Source organism: Elephas maximus, chromosome 15 (assembly GCF_024166365.1).
Source record: "Elephas maximus indicus isolate mEleMax1 chromosome 15, mEleMax1 primary haplotype, whole genome shotgun sequence".
Taxonomy (NCBI): domain Eukaryota; kingdom Metazoa; phylum Chordata; class Mammalia; order Proboscidea; family Elephantidae; genus Elephas; species Elephas maximus.
In genome coordinates this window covers 13,246,973-13,265,652 of record NC_064833.1, presented here as the reverse complement: position 1 = coordinate 13,265,652, position 18,680 = coordinate 13,246,973, and the positions used below count along the sequence as shown (strand labels likewise).

General features: G+C 44.7%; 1 protein-coding gene across 2 annotated transcripts in view; it reads right to left on the bottom strand.

Moving 5' to 3' along the window:
* The window catches only part of ASAP1 (ArfGAP with SH3 domain, ankyrin repeat and PH domain 1), a 362,131-nt gene that overhangs the window by 30,253 nt on the left and 313,198 nt on the right, over positions 1 to 18,680 (bottom strand). For both annotated transcript variants that reach the window (XM_049853747.1, XM_049853748.1), the window contains exons 19-24: positions 17,077 to 17,263; positions 16,742 to 16,827; positions 12,800 to 12,915; positions 12,575 to 12,642; positions 11,286 to 11,393; positions 9,411 to 9,639 (exon numbers count right to left, since the gene is read on the bottom strand). In XM_049853747.1, the coding sequence (XP_049709704.1) occupies positions 9,411 to 9,639; positions 11,286 to 11,393; positions 12,575 to 12,642; positions 12,800 to 12,915; positions 16,742 to 16,827; positions 17,077 to 17,263 (794 nt within the window). The remainder of the gene's footprint in view (positions 1 to 9,410; positions 9,640 to 11,285; positions 11,394 to 12,574; positions 12,643 to 12,799; positions 12,916 to 16,741; positions 16,828 to 17,076; positions 17,264 to 18,680) is intronic.

Below are 18,680 nucleotides of genomic sequence, written 5' to 3'. Positions count from 1 at the left end.
ATTGTTGTAACAATAAAATGATGGTTATTATTGCATTTGTACAATGCCTTGTAGTTTTCGAAACGCTCATACATGCTAGCCCTCTTGATTTGCCTAACAACCCTGTGAGGTATGGGGCTTCGGTATTACTGTCGCCATTTTGCAGCCAGGAGAGCTGGGGCTTGATGTGACTAAGGTCACATAGTTGGGCCACAGTGCAGGCCTCTGGGACTGGCGAGGCGTTGCCCAACATACAAAACTCCTGCTCCTGAAAGCCAGGGCAGCATTTCCTGTGCTCGGCACATGAGGAAAACCAGCCCGACAAATGCTCAGTATCAGGAAGCGCAATTTTCCTCTTGGAAATAAACGGATAATGGACAACAGTGAGATCCTCTAGCAATTTCATTTTTATCGCCACCTAGGGACTTTCTGATGCCATGCATCTGAAAGCTCATTCGATCCACAGCTTCAAATTGGTTCGTTCTGGTTCGAATTGGTTCTTTCTGCTGAGAATTTGCATTTCTAACAAGTTACCAGGAGGTTATACGTAAGAATCACCTGGGGATCCTGTTAAACTGCAGGTTCTGATTCAGTATATCCGGGGGTATAAACACAAATTCTCAGCAGGGTTTTGAAATGGAATGAACTATCTGGAAGCCCTGATTCAATCAGGTTCCAAATCCCGTCTGGAGACAAAAACTGCCAAAGACAAAATGCTAACGGGGCCACGTCTCCCGGCAAAGTTGTGTGTCTGTGATTTCCCAGTAAGATAAACGGCCCCAGCAGTGATCAAGGAGTTGCTCTGTAATCACAGACGATGCAAAATTCAGCTTCTGAGTCACCATTTCAAAACTGGAAGGGTTCATGTTTCACAGGAGCCCTGGTGCTGCAGTGGTTTAGAGCTTGACTGCTAACCCAAAAGGTCAGCAGTTCGAATCTACCAGCCGCTCCCTGGAAGCCCCATGGGGCAGTTCTACTTTGTCTTGTAGGGTCGTTATGAGTCAGAACCGACTTGAGGACAACTGGTTTTTTAATGTTTCACACGTCATTACACACTTATCTTCCTTCCTACACATCACCTGTTAAAACCTGTAGTTATTTATGTCTTTGTTTACTGCCTGTATGCCCATTAGACTGTAGGTTCTATCAGGGCCAGGCTTTTCTCCGGCCTGGTGTATCATATGTATTTACTGAGTAAATGGATGAATACACTTTTATTTCTAGGTTTTGAAGGCCGGTGATTGTTGAGGAGGACAGTATATCTCACATAGGGTAACAGTTCAAAAACTACAGGGAGGGGAGCGGTGGAAGTGCGGCCAGTGTTAAGTTTGAAAAAGAATAGTCAATACTATGATATAATTTCATATTCAGTAAACAAACACAAAGACCCACCTACTGTTTTGTAACAGAAGCTACAGAAAGGCAAGTGCCACAAAATCTTCTTGGCTGGAAGGGCACGAGTTAACACTGTATTAGACTCCAAACAGCACACTTTAAAACTTTTAAGGTTTAAAGAGCTCAGAAGACTACCAAACTTAGTAAACAGTCCTTAAGCGCTAATGGGGACGCTTTGTGCAAAATAAATATGAGTACTGACTCAGAAAGAACAAAAAGGGATGGGGAGGCAAGACAGATAGGTGGCAGAGCAACAGGGGGGGTGACCTGGAGAGCCCATTCACTCCCTTCAACTCTGCCAGGGGCCTGTGGAAGCCAGGAGAAAACTCCCCAAACCTCAGATGCCACTAACATTGGCCATTATGTCAAATTAGCTTCTATTTCTTTTCTTAAAAACACAGTTTAGTCTTCCAAAGCTGCTATAAATAACTTTGAGGTTTAAATAATTAGTCTTCTAAGATGAGACATAGTGTACCCCAGGTATTATGAGGGTTACACGTTAGCTGGAGCACTAGATGTACACTCAGAGAGGTTGCAGTCATCCAGAAAATCTGTTTTCCACCCTGAGCACAGAGACCTCCTCAACCCTTTAAACAGCGGTGTACAACAGACCCGTGGTTCCACAGGGGATGAGGACAGCCAAGCATTCTTTTTTTTTTTTGAACACACAAAACAAATATTTTCTATTTGGAAAAGGGTTTTCAAAATTTCTACATGGAGATCCTTGGCTAGTGTGTGTTATAGGTTATTAGCTGTTTGTAACCAATATTAAAATGTTGAGAATCAATGCCAATTTCAAGGGAATCCAATTGTGAAGACTGGTACCTCTTTGCCTATGTACTTGTCTATGTATCCGTTAATCTCATTGGAAGGAACCCTGGTGGCACCATGGTTAAGTCCTTGGCCAATAACCAAAAGGTCAATGGTTTGAACCCACCCAGCAGCTCCGTGGGAGGAGGACCTGGCGATCTGCTCGCGTAAAGATTACACCCTAGGGAATCCTAGCAGTTCTACTGTCACGTGGGGTTGCTATGAGCTGAAGTAGACTTGACGGCACCTAACAACGACAACCTCACTGGACACATTCATTTTAATATTCAGCCACTATTGGAAAGGGTCTATAAGAACTGCTCTGCTGACATCCACTGGTGGCTCTGTCACTCCCCATTCATTCTGGAGGCACTTGCAAGCCTCTCTGCATGTCAGGCACTGAGCTGGGCACTGGGGATGAGTGTGCGGGCATTTCCTGTTCCTGTGGCTCCTCCTCTTCCTCCTCCCCCTCCCGTTCTCTAAGGGTATCCTCCAAGTTCTGCTCTACTCTTCCCCCCTTGGCAATAGAGACCCCTCTCTACGTGGACAGCCTCCCCATCCCTGAGCCTGCCTGTGCCGCCTCCTGGGTTTTTGTCACTCACTTTCAATGGCCTCCTGGTCATTACATTTGGACATCCTGCTGGTGCCTTCAACTCCACTGAGTTCTCACCTGAGCCTACCTGAGCACAAAGGGCCTCGGAGGTGCCTCTAACTGAAAGCTACGTGGCAGAAATACACCCAGCATGCGCCAAAGCTCAGGAAGCTCACCCATGTGTCAACAATGCTTGTCTCAGGGGCACTGTGCTCACCCTGGCAGCCCAAGGGCTATTTTCAGGCCAAAGTCCTGCGGACTCTCCAAAGGCTGCAGCTGCTGCCTCCTGAGCCCCCACAGGAACTGATATTTCCCTGTTTACCAAAGCCCCGAATAGGGAAACAACATATTCTCAGACTACAGAGGTGATTTGAGAAAATCTCACTAGACAGGACCTTCAACAACAAGGGAATCTGCCCACTTAGTCCAGAAAAATGGTCCTTCTAGAAAATTACTCATCTACCTCGAAATATAGTTATAAAAACCCAATCCTAGAATCACAACCAGCATGCTCTTCAAACTTCTCTAGAGCTGCCATTTATTAAGCACTAAGTGCCTGACCTAAAACTTCAGGGCTTTATATGCATTCCATCTAGAACTCACCTTGTAAAGTGTTAGTGTTAGTATCATCATCATCATCATCTAAGGGTAAAAAGACTCAAGGGTCAGGTAAGTAGATGAAGTTGGCCAGTGCCCAGCTCCATCTGACTCAAGGCTGGGCTCTCAGCCATGACAACACGCTGCTTCTCTCTCTGTCGATGGCACCAGGTGGTCCCCGTCCAGAAAATGCAGGGACTTATCTGCATTCTCACTTCACCTCTGCATCCTTATCTTTTTAAGGGTCAGCTCAAATGTAACCTCATCCAGAAACCGTCTCTAATCCACCCGCTTTGCCCCTGGGGTAATTGCTTCTACCTCTGGACTTCCACAAGGCTTAATGGCAGAAATGCTTTCTACCTTACATCAGAACTGTGCTTTTTCTCCCTACCTGCACTGTAAGCTTCCTTGGGGTAAGAGCTGTACTGTCTTCCTATCTCCCAGGGGCAGTGTCTGCCACATCCTGGGAACTCAGCGTGTGTCTATGGAAACATAATTCATGGTTACGTAAGGAAGATTCTTTTTCAATGTCCTTGTACATTTTGTTTTTAGTAAAGCAGAACACTCAGGTCATCCATGCTGGGAGACCAAATAAAAGTACATCTTTGAAATTTCAAAGAAAAAAAAAAAAAGACCTAGAAGATGGCCTTCCAAATTATCTTCACAGTTTTTGGAAAAAACTGTCTGGAGGAGTATAGTTTACACATGTGAACATGCCATATATGTGGGGCAATGGTGGAAGTAACGGATATACAAAACTCCGGACAACACAAATGAAAAATTCACCTTCATTTTCTAATAGTTTTTATAATACAGAGCAAAAAAGAGTGAGAAGTCTATACTAAATACTTCAAAAATGTAGATAAAGAGATAGTACTGCATACTGACATAAAGAAGGACCCTACGTGTAGAATAAAGAAGCTATTATCGCCTCCATGCTCAGATGGGGAAACAGAGGCACGCGAGGTCGTGTAGGGGGCTGGGTCACAACAGTGAGTCAGCAGCTGGGCCGGCCAGTGCATGACACAGTCCCACTGCTCTGTGGGCCAACTTCTCCACTGTCCTTTGATCTCCTCCTGTGGCACCGATAACGAAAAGTACCACGATTCAAGCAAGTTGACGTCAGTTCTTTAGCAATGGCTTATCCATTCGTGGACGCTGGCCTTCCCAAGAAGCACAATGAGACTTCCTCCCCTTCCCACACCCTGGCAGCTCGTGACTTAGCCACAGTGACCCCGAGCGAGGAGGGACCACGGCAAGATGGCCAGTGCAAGGTGATTCCTGTGGAATGATTTTAAAAGGACTGGGGAAGACAGACAAAAATAGCCCCCCCTGCCGCCAAAATAAAACATAAAATCCAACACAAGTCAAGAAAGACAGCCCACGGCAAGCTTTAATATCAGCTGGCCTCCCAGGAGATGAAAATAAACAGGAAATCGTATAGTCATCAGTACATGAACAACGCTGTTGACAGGGAAATAGTTCCCCAGGAGCCTGAGTTACTCAGGAGTGCACAGTGGGGACAGCCCCTTACACACTGAAGACGTCTCCTCCCTTTCCACTCCTCCCTGCCCTCCTCTAACCACTGCCACAGACCTCATAGGAAAGTGGGAGAAACGCTGGGCAAAGTGCTTATGCAAGTCTGGGCGTAACCACGGCCAACATTTTGCCAAAGGGTCTTCAGCAGGTCAACTGTCAAACACAGAATCTGGTTTAATTTTATGATTGCCCCTCCTTACTCTGAAGGCTCTCGGGGATTCTCTATGTTGTTACGTGTACAATTAACACTGGCAACATGTTACAATGAGGCAAGTACAAGGAACAAAACTGGCACTCATAAGGAACCACCTTATCTTTGGTGGGGCAAGGGAAAAACAGCTTCCTGGAAGAGGAGAAAGGAGAAACCATAGTTCTGTAGCTTATGATTATTTGAAAAACACAGTTAAAGTCTTAAAGGCTTTGCAGGAGTGCCCAGGGGCCCAGGGAGCCATGGTCTGGCTTCACACAGATTAATCTGCCTCAGAGGGCTTGTGACTCCCAGGCTATATATATTCTCTGATTACTGAAGATAGTTAGTCTCCACCTAAACTGATGGGCAGGGTAGCATCTGCTGGTATTCTCCACAATACCAAGTATTCATGAACTCATTCAAGCAGCCGTCACTACAGCTCCTGGGAGGCCAGGCGCTGGGCTGCTTTTGCACAGATCGCCCGCCAGTTACGAGACCAAGGCCACAGCCTGTCTGAAGATGAAATTCTGTGTTACAGAAAATGTGCATGAAATGAGGGATGAATACTTAGAGACATTCATGTGGCATTCAGAGGAGGCTACGCGGTACCCGACTCTTGGGGACCACTTAAAGAACAGATGGAAATGAACTGTAATTAGTGCGAGAGCTACTCATGCCTCTGAAAGCTTGAAAAGCTAGTAGTTTCAGGGAGGTTAGGTGAGCGTTTTGAAATCTGATTCATCATTCATTCACCAAGCACATCCTTTTTTTAAGGTGCCTCCAACATGCCCACTTTACTATTCAGAGCACCTGTGAATTAAGTAGACTTGGGGACTTCTTCACTCTGGCCTTATGCCCAGAGGACTCTGATTTTTAAAGCTGGGGAGCTGGGGTAGCTTTAATGGCAGCAGCGCAGCCCAGTGCTCCCCCATGGAGCCTCTCCTATGTGCCAGGCACTGAGCTAATGCTTGATACTCTTCTTGTTAACTTCCACGAAAATCTCATGTAAGGCAGAGACCCACGTCAGGTACAAGCTTTTATCACTGCTACATAACAGGTATGAAACTCTACAATGGAAGAAAACCATAGTTCTGTAGCTTACAATTATTTGAAAACACAGTTAAATTAAGCAGACAGATAAACTACAGCAAGCCATATCTGTTCTCAAGTACCTGCTCTGTGGGATGGGTTATCATACCATGTTCCCCACCATATTCTTCTGTACTATAAAAAATTCTAAAAACTCCATGGCTTTATGACATTTTAGCTTAAAAATGAAAAATAAATCAAACTTGGCAACCCCGGGGTAGATGGAGGATGCTGGTGACGGTGAGAGACGTCTGCAGATGGAGTTTTATACAGCCCTGTGTCCTCTGGATCCCACAGGTGACGAGTGGTTGGAGAGCAAACCGTTTCTGCAGAAAGCGTTAAGGACGGCAAGGCTGGGAGCAGATTCGATGCGTTCTCCTGCGATGTGACTGGAACTCTGGGCAAGCGCAAGTGGGCCTTGCTTAATGTGGAGTTCTCCTTGACTCTCGATGAGGCAGCTGAACTTTCTCAAAAATATTTCTAAGCTGGGCTCAGTATAATTCTACTCTCCTTCTTTGTGTCACTCCTCATAATGTACCCCGTATTAGTGGGGACTTTATCATTAGTGTCTGTTTCTGCCTCACCTTTTGGGCCCCTAAACTCACAGTTGTGGAAATGATTTCTGCAAAGAGACCTCAGCTGCACTTGCTGTGGACAACGGGCAACCCAAACACAGATTCAAGACATCCTTGTTTTCATGCAAATGTTCTACCAGTTCAACAAGAATGAAGTGAAAAAAACGTAGGGGCGCAAAACAGAGGCGAATTCTCTCCGCAGAGAGAGCATCAGCTGACCCTCAACAATGTCCTCTAAGAACTCGCTGTTTCAAACATCATCCGTTCTCCACATGGAAGGCCGTGTGAGCCAAGCTAGCTAAAGCATGCATCTCATGCTTCAAAAAAAAACCAAAACCAAACCCGCTGCCCTCAAGTTGATCTTGACTCATAGTGATCCTATAGGACAGGGCAGAACTGCCTCATAGGGTTTCCAAGGCTGTAAATCTTTACGGAAGCAGACTGCCACATCTTTCTCCCATGGAGTGGCTGGTGGTTTCGAACCACAGATCTTCTGGTTAACAGCTGAGCGCTTTAACTACTGCGCCACGACGACTCCTTTTATCTCACGCTTCAAGTCACTTACAAAAGTCACAAGAAGGTGGTGCTCTTATGCCTCACCAGCGGACAGGACAAATCTCCAAATCTGACATCCTGCTACGAGCAGCCTGGAAATACACTGATATTACCCGGGAGAAATTTCTGTTTTCAATTTTGGGCTTTTTTGGGGAGGGGGTTGGGGGTGTGGCTAAGCAGCTGTTCTAAGCTGACCATGGCTGCTTCGGCCAAGTCTCTGAGCCCTTGTTCGGCAGCTGGGTCACTAAGTACATTTGGTCTCTGTCTTCTGGGCCTTTGGTGAAAAGCTAGTTAGAATTCATTCACGGCAGGAGCAATATGCTTGGCACCTGGTCCGATGGTATATTTTATGGGTTTCTATGTTCCCTTGAAATGAAATGCAAGAAAGGGGTGGGGCGAAGTGATGGGGCCTCTTGGCCCCCGGCACTCTGTTGCCATTTTCTCCTGTAGACTCTTTTTAAGATTCTCAATTACCTGGAGGCTCTCTCAACAGGTACAGGGCTTGCTTGTCTTGATAGGCCAATCACTACTATGTGGGAAACCACAATTAAAAATCTTTCAGAGCAGCATCTTCAATTGTTTAACTTGGTCTGGGGGTGTCTCACAGGCCCCTCTAGGGGAGCAGAGCAGATCTATGCCCTTATCAGATCGCTACCCTGATGAGGAATACCAGTACCCAGAAGTAAGCATACACACGCAGTATGCTTACACTTCAGACCTCAACTTAATTAGCTAGTGATTTACAAAGCATCTGATGCTGTATGTATGTTCTGGTATCATACGTGAACAGTTAGAAAAACACTTGTGGGTTAGCCTTTGGCTTCCATGGCTATTACTGTTATGGTCACTGGTTATCTTTGACAAGTCCTGTACATGCCAAAGCCTTACTTTAACTTTTCTCCGTTATTTTATGATCTACGAGGCCATTTGGGGCCTCTCTAAGAACACAGCTTCTATTTATAACCGAATTTCAATGGAGAATGAGCTCTGAAAAAACAGTTTTCAATAAAGCTCACATTTCCCAGAAAAAAACCCCAGTGTGATTCCAATAGGCCCGGCATTGTGTACTGAGAGGCCCTCAAAACCTGTGGTGGTGCACAGGACACAGAGTGAGTCTTGCATTTAGATTTATGGCCAGGACCATACTCAGGGCTATAGGCCTGGCACCTCTCGACTTCTCCACTAGCTGGGATGACCCTTTGGTGGTGGTGTTTCTGGGCCTCCAGCTGGCTCTGTCCAGGCGGGAACAAGCTGACTTCCTGAGCAGGCCCACTCTATGGTTGTGGACCCAGAGCAGGCACTTTGTGGCTACAGAACAGTGTGTTGGACCATCAGCTCGTGGCCTCATCCTGTGGAGGGGTCTGGCAATGGCTGATGAGCTCCCTGGGTAAGCTCTTCCCCAGGTAGTGGCCGACAGGAGTGACCACCCGCAGAGCGCACGGGAGCATGCGCTCTGGTCATTCAGGACCTGGGCGAGAATTCCAAGGAGCCGAGAGCCTTAGGCAGTTACACTACACAGCTGCACCACAGACCCTGGTCTGCATCTCGCCAGTGACTATAGTGCCCTCCTTGCTCCGTGACATGAGAAGAGCCTGGCTCAGGGCCTCTCACAAGGTGAGTGCTTCGTAACCATTATTGCCACTGTTACTACGAACATCTTCAACAAACTGCATTTAGTGTAGAGGAAAGAAACCTTTCAAAGAATTAAATATTCCACCCCATTCTTTAGTAAAAGAAAGAGTATAGGTTCTGAAACTATGCAGTGAATCCTGATTCTGCCACCAACCAGCTGTGTGACCTTGGGCAAGTCATTCTACCTCAGTTTCTTCATCTGTAAAATGGACACAAAAGCACATGCCTCATAAAACTTTGGGGAGGCTTACACAAGCTACTGCCTGAGGAGGGCCCGTAATAGCAATTCTCCCACTGCTGGCCCTCGGCAAATGCTTGCAAGGCCCCTACTTCACGCTGCCAATGATGTCACATTCTATGCCCTGCCACTCAAAACGTGCCTTGCTACACTCACCTCAAAGCTGGGCAGATACCAGCTTTGAGGATGGAGCCACAAAGCCCTTTGCAAAGCCCATACCTTTCCCGGCATTCCTAGGAGGCAGTGGAGGAGCCTCTGCAGTCGGTGACGTGGGAGAGTCTGTGCTTGTGGAGGCAAAGATCTGGTTCGTGAAGGCGCTGTAAGAGAGCCGCTGTCTGTCCCTTGGTGTGCTGAGCCCTGGCAGGGCCAGCTTGTCCTGCGGGGAGATGCTGGAGGAGTGGCAGAAACTCTGAGGCCGCGGCGAGCGCTCCTTCTTGACAGGGCTTGGCTGGCAAAGGAAATAACAGGGGTGAGAGAGTAACCAGGGACCACAGTTGAGGGCTATGGGGGACCTCTGCAGGGTGGGCTGGTCAGTAATCTGGGGTCCGGCAGTCTGTACTTGAGGTCAGCCACAGTGATGGCCTGAAAGCCAGGACCCCGTCAGGAGAGGGGAGCAGACATCCCATTTCTGCCTTTTTGGCCAGGGCCTCACAGTGAGACACTGGTCAGGGGTCAGCAGGAGCATCAGAACTATAAGGTTCAGATGTCACGCTTAAGTAACAAATACCTTCTTATGCAAGAACATTTGAACACTATCTTTACCTATCTGTGACATGCTATACCGTCTTCCTTCCCTACTCACCCCCTGAAATGCTGAAGTGCTCAGCCCTCAACTCTCATTTGACATTCTCCTTGAAAGTAAACTCATCTATACCCGTGGCTTCATGCTTCAGCTACTGACATGCTGAGGACCCACAAAACTATAAATCCAAACCCAACCGCCTGGATCCCAAATGCATTTCAACTACCTAAGAAGCGTCTCGGGGATTTGCGCTCCTGGTTGATGACACCCTCATCCACTCAATATTCCAAAGCTGAATCCGCGGTATCATTCTGGTCTCCTCCCTCACCCTTCACATCCAGAGCTACCACATCCTGCACGGATACCTCCGGATCGTCCCTCACACTCACTCACCATCGCCCACTGATGTACTAGCCTCCAAAACGGCCCCTTCACCCCAGTTTCTTTCAACTCCAGCCCATTCTCCACTTGGTGACCAGAGCTGGCGGGAAACTCTGCTCTCCTGACAATAATCCTCTGTTGGCTTTTTACTGCTCCTGGGATAAAGACCACACTTGGCCCGCAATGCCCTCCTCATCTGGCCTGCCTGACTGCATGGCAGCCCCTGCCGCTCCCTCCCCAGCCCACGAGGCTGCATCCGCACGGTGGGCTTCTAGCCATTCCTCAGACATCCCAGGCCACATCACGACCCTTGCCTTGGCGTGTGCTCTTTTCCCTTCCTGTAACGAGGCACTTCTCTCACTTCTTTGCCTTCCCAGCTCCTACCTAACCTTAGAAACCCATCTCAAATGTTACTTCCTTGATAAGGTCTTCCTTGTGTGCCAAGGTGGAGTGAGTTGCTCTGTCCTCTGGACGCTGCTTTGGATTTTCCCCAAACTCCTGTTATAATGTTTATGGCACTGTGTCATAACTTATTAACTCCCGTGTCTGTCTTCTCTTCAAGTGATGAATGCCTTTAAGACATCTTGTATGACCAGTCCTTATATCCTGCCTGGCGGACAGAAAATGCCCAATACACGTCCCCTAAATAGATAAATGAGCCTTCAGAGGAGGTTAAGAACTACTCAGGAGAGGGTCAGACGGAGCTGGGTTTAATCCATGTGTATTCCACGAGTGTGCCTCTGAGATAACATACGTGAAGTGTTTAACACTGCCTACTACACATTTAAGTCCTCAGTAAATGACAACTGTTATTATTAACTAGCTCTTAGGTAGGAGACTCTGCTCAACACGGGTCAAAGACTGAGCAAAGAAAGTAGCCCTGGTAAGTCTCACAAAGAACGCGCCTTTTCTACACAGTGCAGAAATGCGGGACAAGTGCTCAGAAACGCAAGGGTGTTACCCACACTCACTTTGTCATCCAGATCATCATCGCTCTCATCCATCTCCTCCTGGCGAAGATTCCACTCGTATTCTACGTGGACATGTGGATTGAACTTTCCGGATTTAGCCTGGGAGAGCTGCAAGTAAGAGCAGGTGTGCACGATTTTTATTTAAACATCCAAACGCCTCAATGTGATACAGACCCTGAACGAATCCCACTTATTCCTGGTCTCAAGTTAATCATCAGTAATTGTATTGTAGGCAAAACTCTGACTATACTGCCGGATTACCACAAGGCAGGCTTACGAGGAAGCGCGAAGAATTATAGGCTGTCTTCTTTGTTTTGATGATTTCTCTCCAAAATGAAAACCTTCTTAATATTATTAAAATGAATCATATAACTGCAAATTCCTGGCTGGAAGGTAAAATCAGTGCCAGTGACATGTAAGAGAGAGGCCTTTTGACCCAGGGAGTCGCAGCTCAATCCACAGCCCACTTTTCTTATTTGTAAAACAGAGGCAGGGACAAACACCTCAAAGGACCTCTGCCAGAATTACAAAGAAAACTGCAAGCTGTGCAACTTGGCACTCAGCAGAAACCCAAGGGAATGTCACTTTCCCTTCCTAGCTCATCCATTCCTGCAGCTAAGCTAAGGCCCAGAGTGATGAGAAAGAACTACCAGCATTATCGGTTGTCGCTGTGTCTATTCCGACTCATGGCGACCTCAAGCATGTCACAGTAGATCTATGCTCCGTAGGGTTTTCATGACCGAGAGCTTTCAGAAGCAGACAGGCCTTTCTTCCGAGGTGCCTCTGGGTGGGTGTGAACCACCAACCTTTCAGTTAGTAGGAACACAACCATTTGCGTCACCCAGTGACTCCCATAAGCAAGAACTACTTGGGTCAAAAAAAGGCTGAGTGTGTGCAGAAGGTAGAGGAGCAGTGCCTTTAACATTTTGGAAACCATTACACTGTGAACTTGGCTGCCCAATTTTTAGAACTGGCTTCCCAAATAATTCTTTGCTGTTAAGCTACAGAGAAAGGCCCGGTCTCACAAATCAAAAGCATGACCTCAATCCACGAGCCTTTATGGTAACAGTATTTCTCAAAATGCCTTTCAGTTCCTCCATGAAATCGGCACTCCAAGACAAGTGCATGACAAATTTATCATTTTTCAGATGCAGTCCTAGTGCTTGTCTGAACTTCTTGAGCCAGTGATCAAAAAATGAATCTGCTTCTTTTATGTCCAACTGCAGTTTCTCAGAGCGGCATTTTAAACATCTGAGGTACACTGACTCTCCCACTTCCATTTTTCTTACCAGATCTTCACACTGAGTAGCCTTTAGTCTCTTTGCTATGTCCAGGGCAGTTTCTCCAGCCTGGTTGACTGAAATAGAGGAAAGATAAATTTGCGTAAGTTAATTATCTAGGATGTATCTTGAAAAGGCAAGGAATGATAATCTAACTATAACACGCAAGTCTTGGTTTTATCTGATCAAATAATCTGACTATGCTTATTAAGAGACACTTGGCCACACTCTTACCAATATCCACAGTGGGCTTGCTCCTGAGAAGCAGCTTCAGACACTCGGGCTTCCCGTACATACTACAGTAGTGCAGAACCGTGTTTCCCAGGGCAGTCTGCTTATCTAGGTTCCCGCTGAAAAATTACATTATTATTAGAAAAATAATAATAAAAAAAAACACTATAATTTAAAACTACAGATTATCTACTTATTTTTATTATAAAAATTACGATGCTTTTAACATTACATCTAGACTTATAAACAACATAATGATAATACCAAAAAACCCAACCCATTGCCACTGAGTCAATTCTGACTCTTAGTAACCCTACAGGACAGAGTAGAACTGCCCCATAGGGTTTCCAAGGCTGTAATCTTTACAGAAGCAGACTGCCACATCTTTCTCCTACAAAGCGGCTCGTGGGTTTGAACAGTCGACATTTCAGTTAGCAGTCTAGTGCTTAACCACTGCACCACCAGGGCTCCTTATAACAACAGTAATCAGCATTTATTGGGTGCTTACTATGGGACAGACACTGTCTCTTAGCTTTTACCTGTATTAGCTCATGTCATCTTTAGAAACACCCAGCATCTAGGTGTCACGGGCTCTGCTTGCTCTGTTCTAAGTTCTTAAAGTAGGCACAGAACTCTGGTATTCAAACCACAGCAGAGGTTAACCAAGAAATTCCTCACCTTCCTATATAGTTAACCTTCCCTCTCAGAAAATGAAAGTTGAAAATATATTTTCTGGACTACTGTAACCCCAAATTCTGAGTCACTTCACAAGGTAAGTGGTATAGCTTTACAGTTCTGATATTCATCTATATGATTTTTTAAATAGATTTTAACACTCTGTTTCTCCTATTGCTGACCTCCCGCACTCCTATGGTACCTTGGTTACAACCGATGACCTGATATTGATACATTAACTGAAGTCCACAGTTCACATTAGGGTTCACTCTTGTGTTGTACACAACCCTAGGTGTTTGTTTTAAAATAATTTTATTTTGTTGTTGTTGATGTTGAGAATATACACAGCAAAACATACACCAATTCGTTTCTACATGCACCATTTAATGAATCTGATTACATTCTTCCAGTTGTGTACCCATTCTCATCCCCCTTTTCTGAGTTGTTCCTTCCCCATTAACATAATCTCACTGTCCCTGCCCCCCTAAGGTTCCTATCTAATCTTTGGAGTTGTTGTCAATCTAATACCTTGTAGATATTCTTAAAAGAGCATAATGCTCAAGGCAGACCTTCTTTCCTACTTACGCTAAACCACTGTTTAGTTTTAAGATGCCTACAGAGGAAATTTTTGGTTTAGGGTTTAAAGACGATCGCTGAACAATAGTTTCTGGGGCTCATCTAAATGTCACAGCTCCAGGAAGTCGAGTCCATGAGAATTTGAAATTCTATTCTACATATTCCCTTTTTTGATCAGGATTCTTCTATGGAATCTTTGATCAAAATGTTCAGTGACGGCAGCTGGTCACCATCCAGTTCTTCTGGTCTCATGACAAAGGAGGCAGTTGTTCATGGAGGTGATTATCCACACATTCCGTATCCTCCTCCTATTCCTGACTCTCCTTCTTCTTCTGATGCTCCAGGTGAATAGAGACCAGTTGTGTCTTGGGTGTCCACTTGCAAGCTTTTAAGACCCCAGACCCTACACAACGAACTAGGAGGTAGTACAGAAGCACTAAACACGTTATTAGGCCCATTAACTGGAATGTCCCATGAAACCACGACCTTAAACCTCCAAACCAAATCCCATGAGGTTTTTGGTTGTATATAAGCAGTCTCAGCAGCTACTATTTTTTAGTTCTTGTTTGTATTGTAAATATGTCTATTGTACAACTTCTGTCAATTCAACTTTTTACAGGCATACAGCTTACTGACAGCAATTACAATAATTGGTTGAGCAACCCTACCCTTAATCAATGCGATTTTTCCATCACCATCGTCCCCCCACCCGCCTTTTCTCCTCCCTCCCACCCCTGGTAACCACTAAATAAACTTTATTCTCTATACATTTGCCTTTTCTTATCTTTTTATATAAGTGAGATCATACAATATTTGTCCTTTTGTGATAGACTTATTTCACTCAGCATAATATCTTCCATTTTCATCCATATCGTAGCTTGTATCAAGATTTCATTTCTCCTGTTGGCTGAGTAGTAGTCCACTGTATGTATGGACATTTTGTTTATCCATTCATCTACTGATGGGCATTTAAGTTGTTTTCACCTTTTGGCTATTGTAAATAGTGCTGCAATGAATACTGATATACAAGTCTCTGCTTTCAAGTCTTTTGAGTGTATACCTAGAAGTGGAATTGCTGGGTCATACAGCAGTTCTAAGCCCTACGTGTTTTGTCAAATGCGTAAGGTCATGTGGCAACCATTCATACCATGAAGAATAGTTTTATTGCTTTTTAAATATCCTGTGCTTTGCCTATTCCTCCCTTCTCCCATCAGTAGGATTTTTAAGGGTTTTATCATGTTACTTTGACATTTTGTCATTTTTAAGCTGTAACCCTTTCTATGTATTTCTTTGCCTTACCAACTAACTAGTTGTTCATGTTTCAAAACCGAGTACTCTTTTATCACGACCATCCTAATTATTAACCATATATTTGTAAAATGGCTTTAAAATTTTTAAAGCCCTTTAAGGTCTATATATATATATATATATATATATATATATGACTTCACATCCTGAAAATCTCCTGTTACATGTGGAACATGGGTTTGCCTTACATATCTGAAAGTCTTTACTGCAGAGGACATACATATTTTTTCCTAAGATCAGATATGAATACAGATCACCATGTTTTATGCAAATCCAACATGCACGGAGGGAAAACCAACGTGCCAGAATGTTAACAGGGGCTGCCCCGGGTGGTGAGGAAATAGATGATTTTTTTTTTAACCTGATTCTGAACACTTCTTGGTGTTTGCAGATTTTCCACCAACTTTGATAATTAGGAAAAGCTACACAAATATAGTTGCTCATCTTATCAAGAGTTTTATCATTGAATTCTTTTAAGTAGCATACTTAGAATATTTACTTTATAATTTTCAAGTAATGTTAAAAATACTTGAATTGTAAATACTAAGATATTCTTGATACTAAATCCCAGCGATATCCTCTCTAATTTCCTTCCTGAATGGAGTAAATGAACTCCACTTAGCAATTCCCAGGGTAAGCTATTTCTGTTTCAGGCAATTTCAATGACAAATAACTTCTTGTCTGAGTTTCAAGCTGCCTTTCTCCAACTCTTCCCATTATTCACTCTCTTTCTGCATTTGGAAGCTCCATGAAAAGTGTCTTTTTTGAATATGTGAAAGCATTTTAGATGCCCCCTCCAAGTTTCCTCTTCTCCAGAGTAAACACCTACAAGGAAAAACCACTCTTTTGTGGGTTCGAATCCCCCACTATTTTGATCACTCTCCTTTGGATGAGCTCCAGTGCATCCTTATAGCCTGTGCCATACAGACCTACCCAATAAAGAGTCCAGCAGCCAAACCTCCTCTGTTCATATTATGCTCGTCTTAGCCAAATATGAATTAGCTATTGGGCCAGCCACATAAACTGCTGACTTACATTGAACTTCCGAGCAATGAAAACCCACGGATCTAGGTGACTTGAGATGGTACGTCTTCTTTTAACCTTTCCTAGTGTAGCAGGCTTTTGGACACAAAATTTTTGTAGATAAAGTTTTACTGGAACATAGCCATGCTCACTTGTTTACATATTGTCTGTGACTGATTTCATAGTATAATGCAGATGTGAACGGTTGCGACAGAGACCAGAGCCTACGGACCCTAAAATAGTTACTATCTGGCTCTTCACAGAAAAAGTCTACCATCTCTGATCTAGATCACCGGTAGCACTGGCTTGTATTAACTTATAAGGTGTATTTCGGAAACACAACAGAGAAAACAAAAATCATACCAGTTTTGTACAAGGAAGTCAACCAAATGGAGAGATGTCTGGTCTGCAGTTCGGACTGCAAGATGAAGGGCTGTCTCCCCTATCTCCTGGAAAAGGAAAAAATAAGTATAAACAGGGTGATCATATGTCCTGGTTTGCCTAGAGCAGCTTTGTTTACATCAGGTGCCCCAAAATAATTATTAATAGCACCCCCTTTTCACTCTCAAGTTGTCCTGGTTTAGACACGGTCACCCAACGTACAAGGGTCTCGTTATATGGTGTTACCAATAAAATCGGTCATCTTTTAACTTGATTTTCCACATTATTTTTGTCCTCTGATTTCACTGAGATCTTACCTGCCCGGGTTCCAGCAGGGGTTCCATGAGCTCTACCCCCTCTGCATAGACTTGAATTAGTGCAAGTAAATCCCTGGATTTGATGGCCTCAAGCAATTCATTGAGTTTAGCCGATGAAGACGAGCAGGTTTTCCTTGAGAACCTATGATCTACATACTTTGCAGTGATATATTCTTTCCGTGCAGTCCTGGAACAGAACAACACAGAGTGAGTGAAGGGTTCTTATTTTCCAAGAGCTAAAAAAGGGTTACATTTTTTCTGACAAACATTCCTCTTTGAAAAAGAGTTATTTGAATTTTAATTTTCAACATTCAAACAAACTGGGTTTCAGGCCACGTTACTACAATAGAGACAGAACGAAGCAGCTGATGTATACATACTAACAGGTCCATGTAACGTGTACTTAAGAAATTAACGGGCACACAGATCACAGGTTTCTTTTCCATCTTGAGCAGCAGCATGAGACGTGCTGTTTACTGCTACTTCAAACTCAGATACAAGCAAGTGTATGAAGAAATTAAATTTAAAAAGTGAAGAAAAAATTCTAAAGGACCAATGAAGAATTCTCAGAGCTTCTTGGAAAGGATTTTAGTTGTCTGATACAACTCTTTTCTAGGTGAGGAGACTGAGGCTCCCATGTTGAACACGAGCTCTAGAGGGACAAGGAGCAGCTGCCTCTCCTGTGGCAGGTTGCCTAGACCAGGAGACCACCACAGACCATGTGCTCAAAGTCCGAGAGGGCTAGTACAGCACTCCTCTTCTCCTTTGAAGAATCATCTCCTTTCCACTTTCCAAGTGGCTCTAGAGGCACTAAGCCCGTCTCCCAAACGCAGGGGTGAGCTTAGGACCTAACCGGCGCAATGGTTACCTCTGTCACCTTTGGGGAAAAGCTACAATGGGAGTCAGTTCAGAGCAAAGTAGAGACAAGAGTCAGAGAACAAGGAGGGTCCTGATGATACTGACATCCTGGATCCAGCCGTGCCTGAACTCACCCTTTGAATTTCCCAGTTACATAAGCCAACAAATAAAATGCATGGACTTTGGGTTCAAATTCTAGTTCTACAGCATGCCCTTTGTGTGACCTTGGGCAGATCACTTAAATCTCATGAGCCTCAGCTTTTTCATCTGAAAACAGGGCTAACATCTCCATGAACGTTCTGAATCAAAGGATGCTCTGCACCTAGCACATGCCCTCTTCCTTCCAAGAAGGCTCTAACTTGAGGGACATAAATTTCTTGATCAGAAACAGCCATTCCATCTGCGGTAGCTGCCACTGTTTCCCAGTGTCCCAGCCAGGCAGCGCTGTTATAAACTGTGCGGGTGCCTTTTTCTTTCACTCGGGATTGGCAGTGAAAAGGGCTAAGCTGGTTGATGGTGGCACATAGCCTTTGGTTTCTTTCCAACCTACTGGCTGGCTGCAGTGATTGCTGATTCTGCAAAGTAACCAAGATCTTACACTCATGGGCTTTCTTTATGCTCAAGTCAAAGTCTGTTTAGGATGGCCACTGCCTGCTAAACTGGAAGACGTTTCCAGATAGCTGAAAAGGGTGGTCTAAGCCTGGCTTCTGAGTCTCTTGCTTCATGACTTATATGAAGTCTAACAG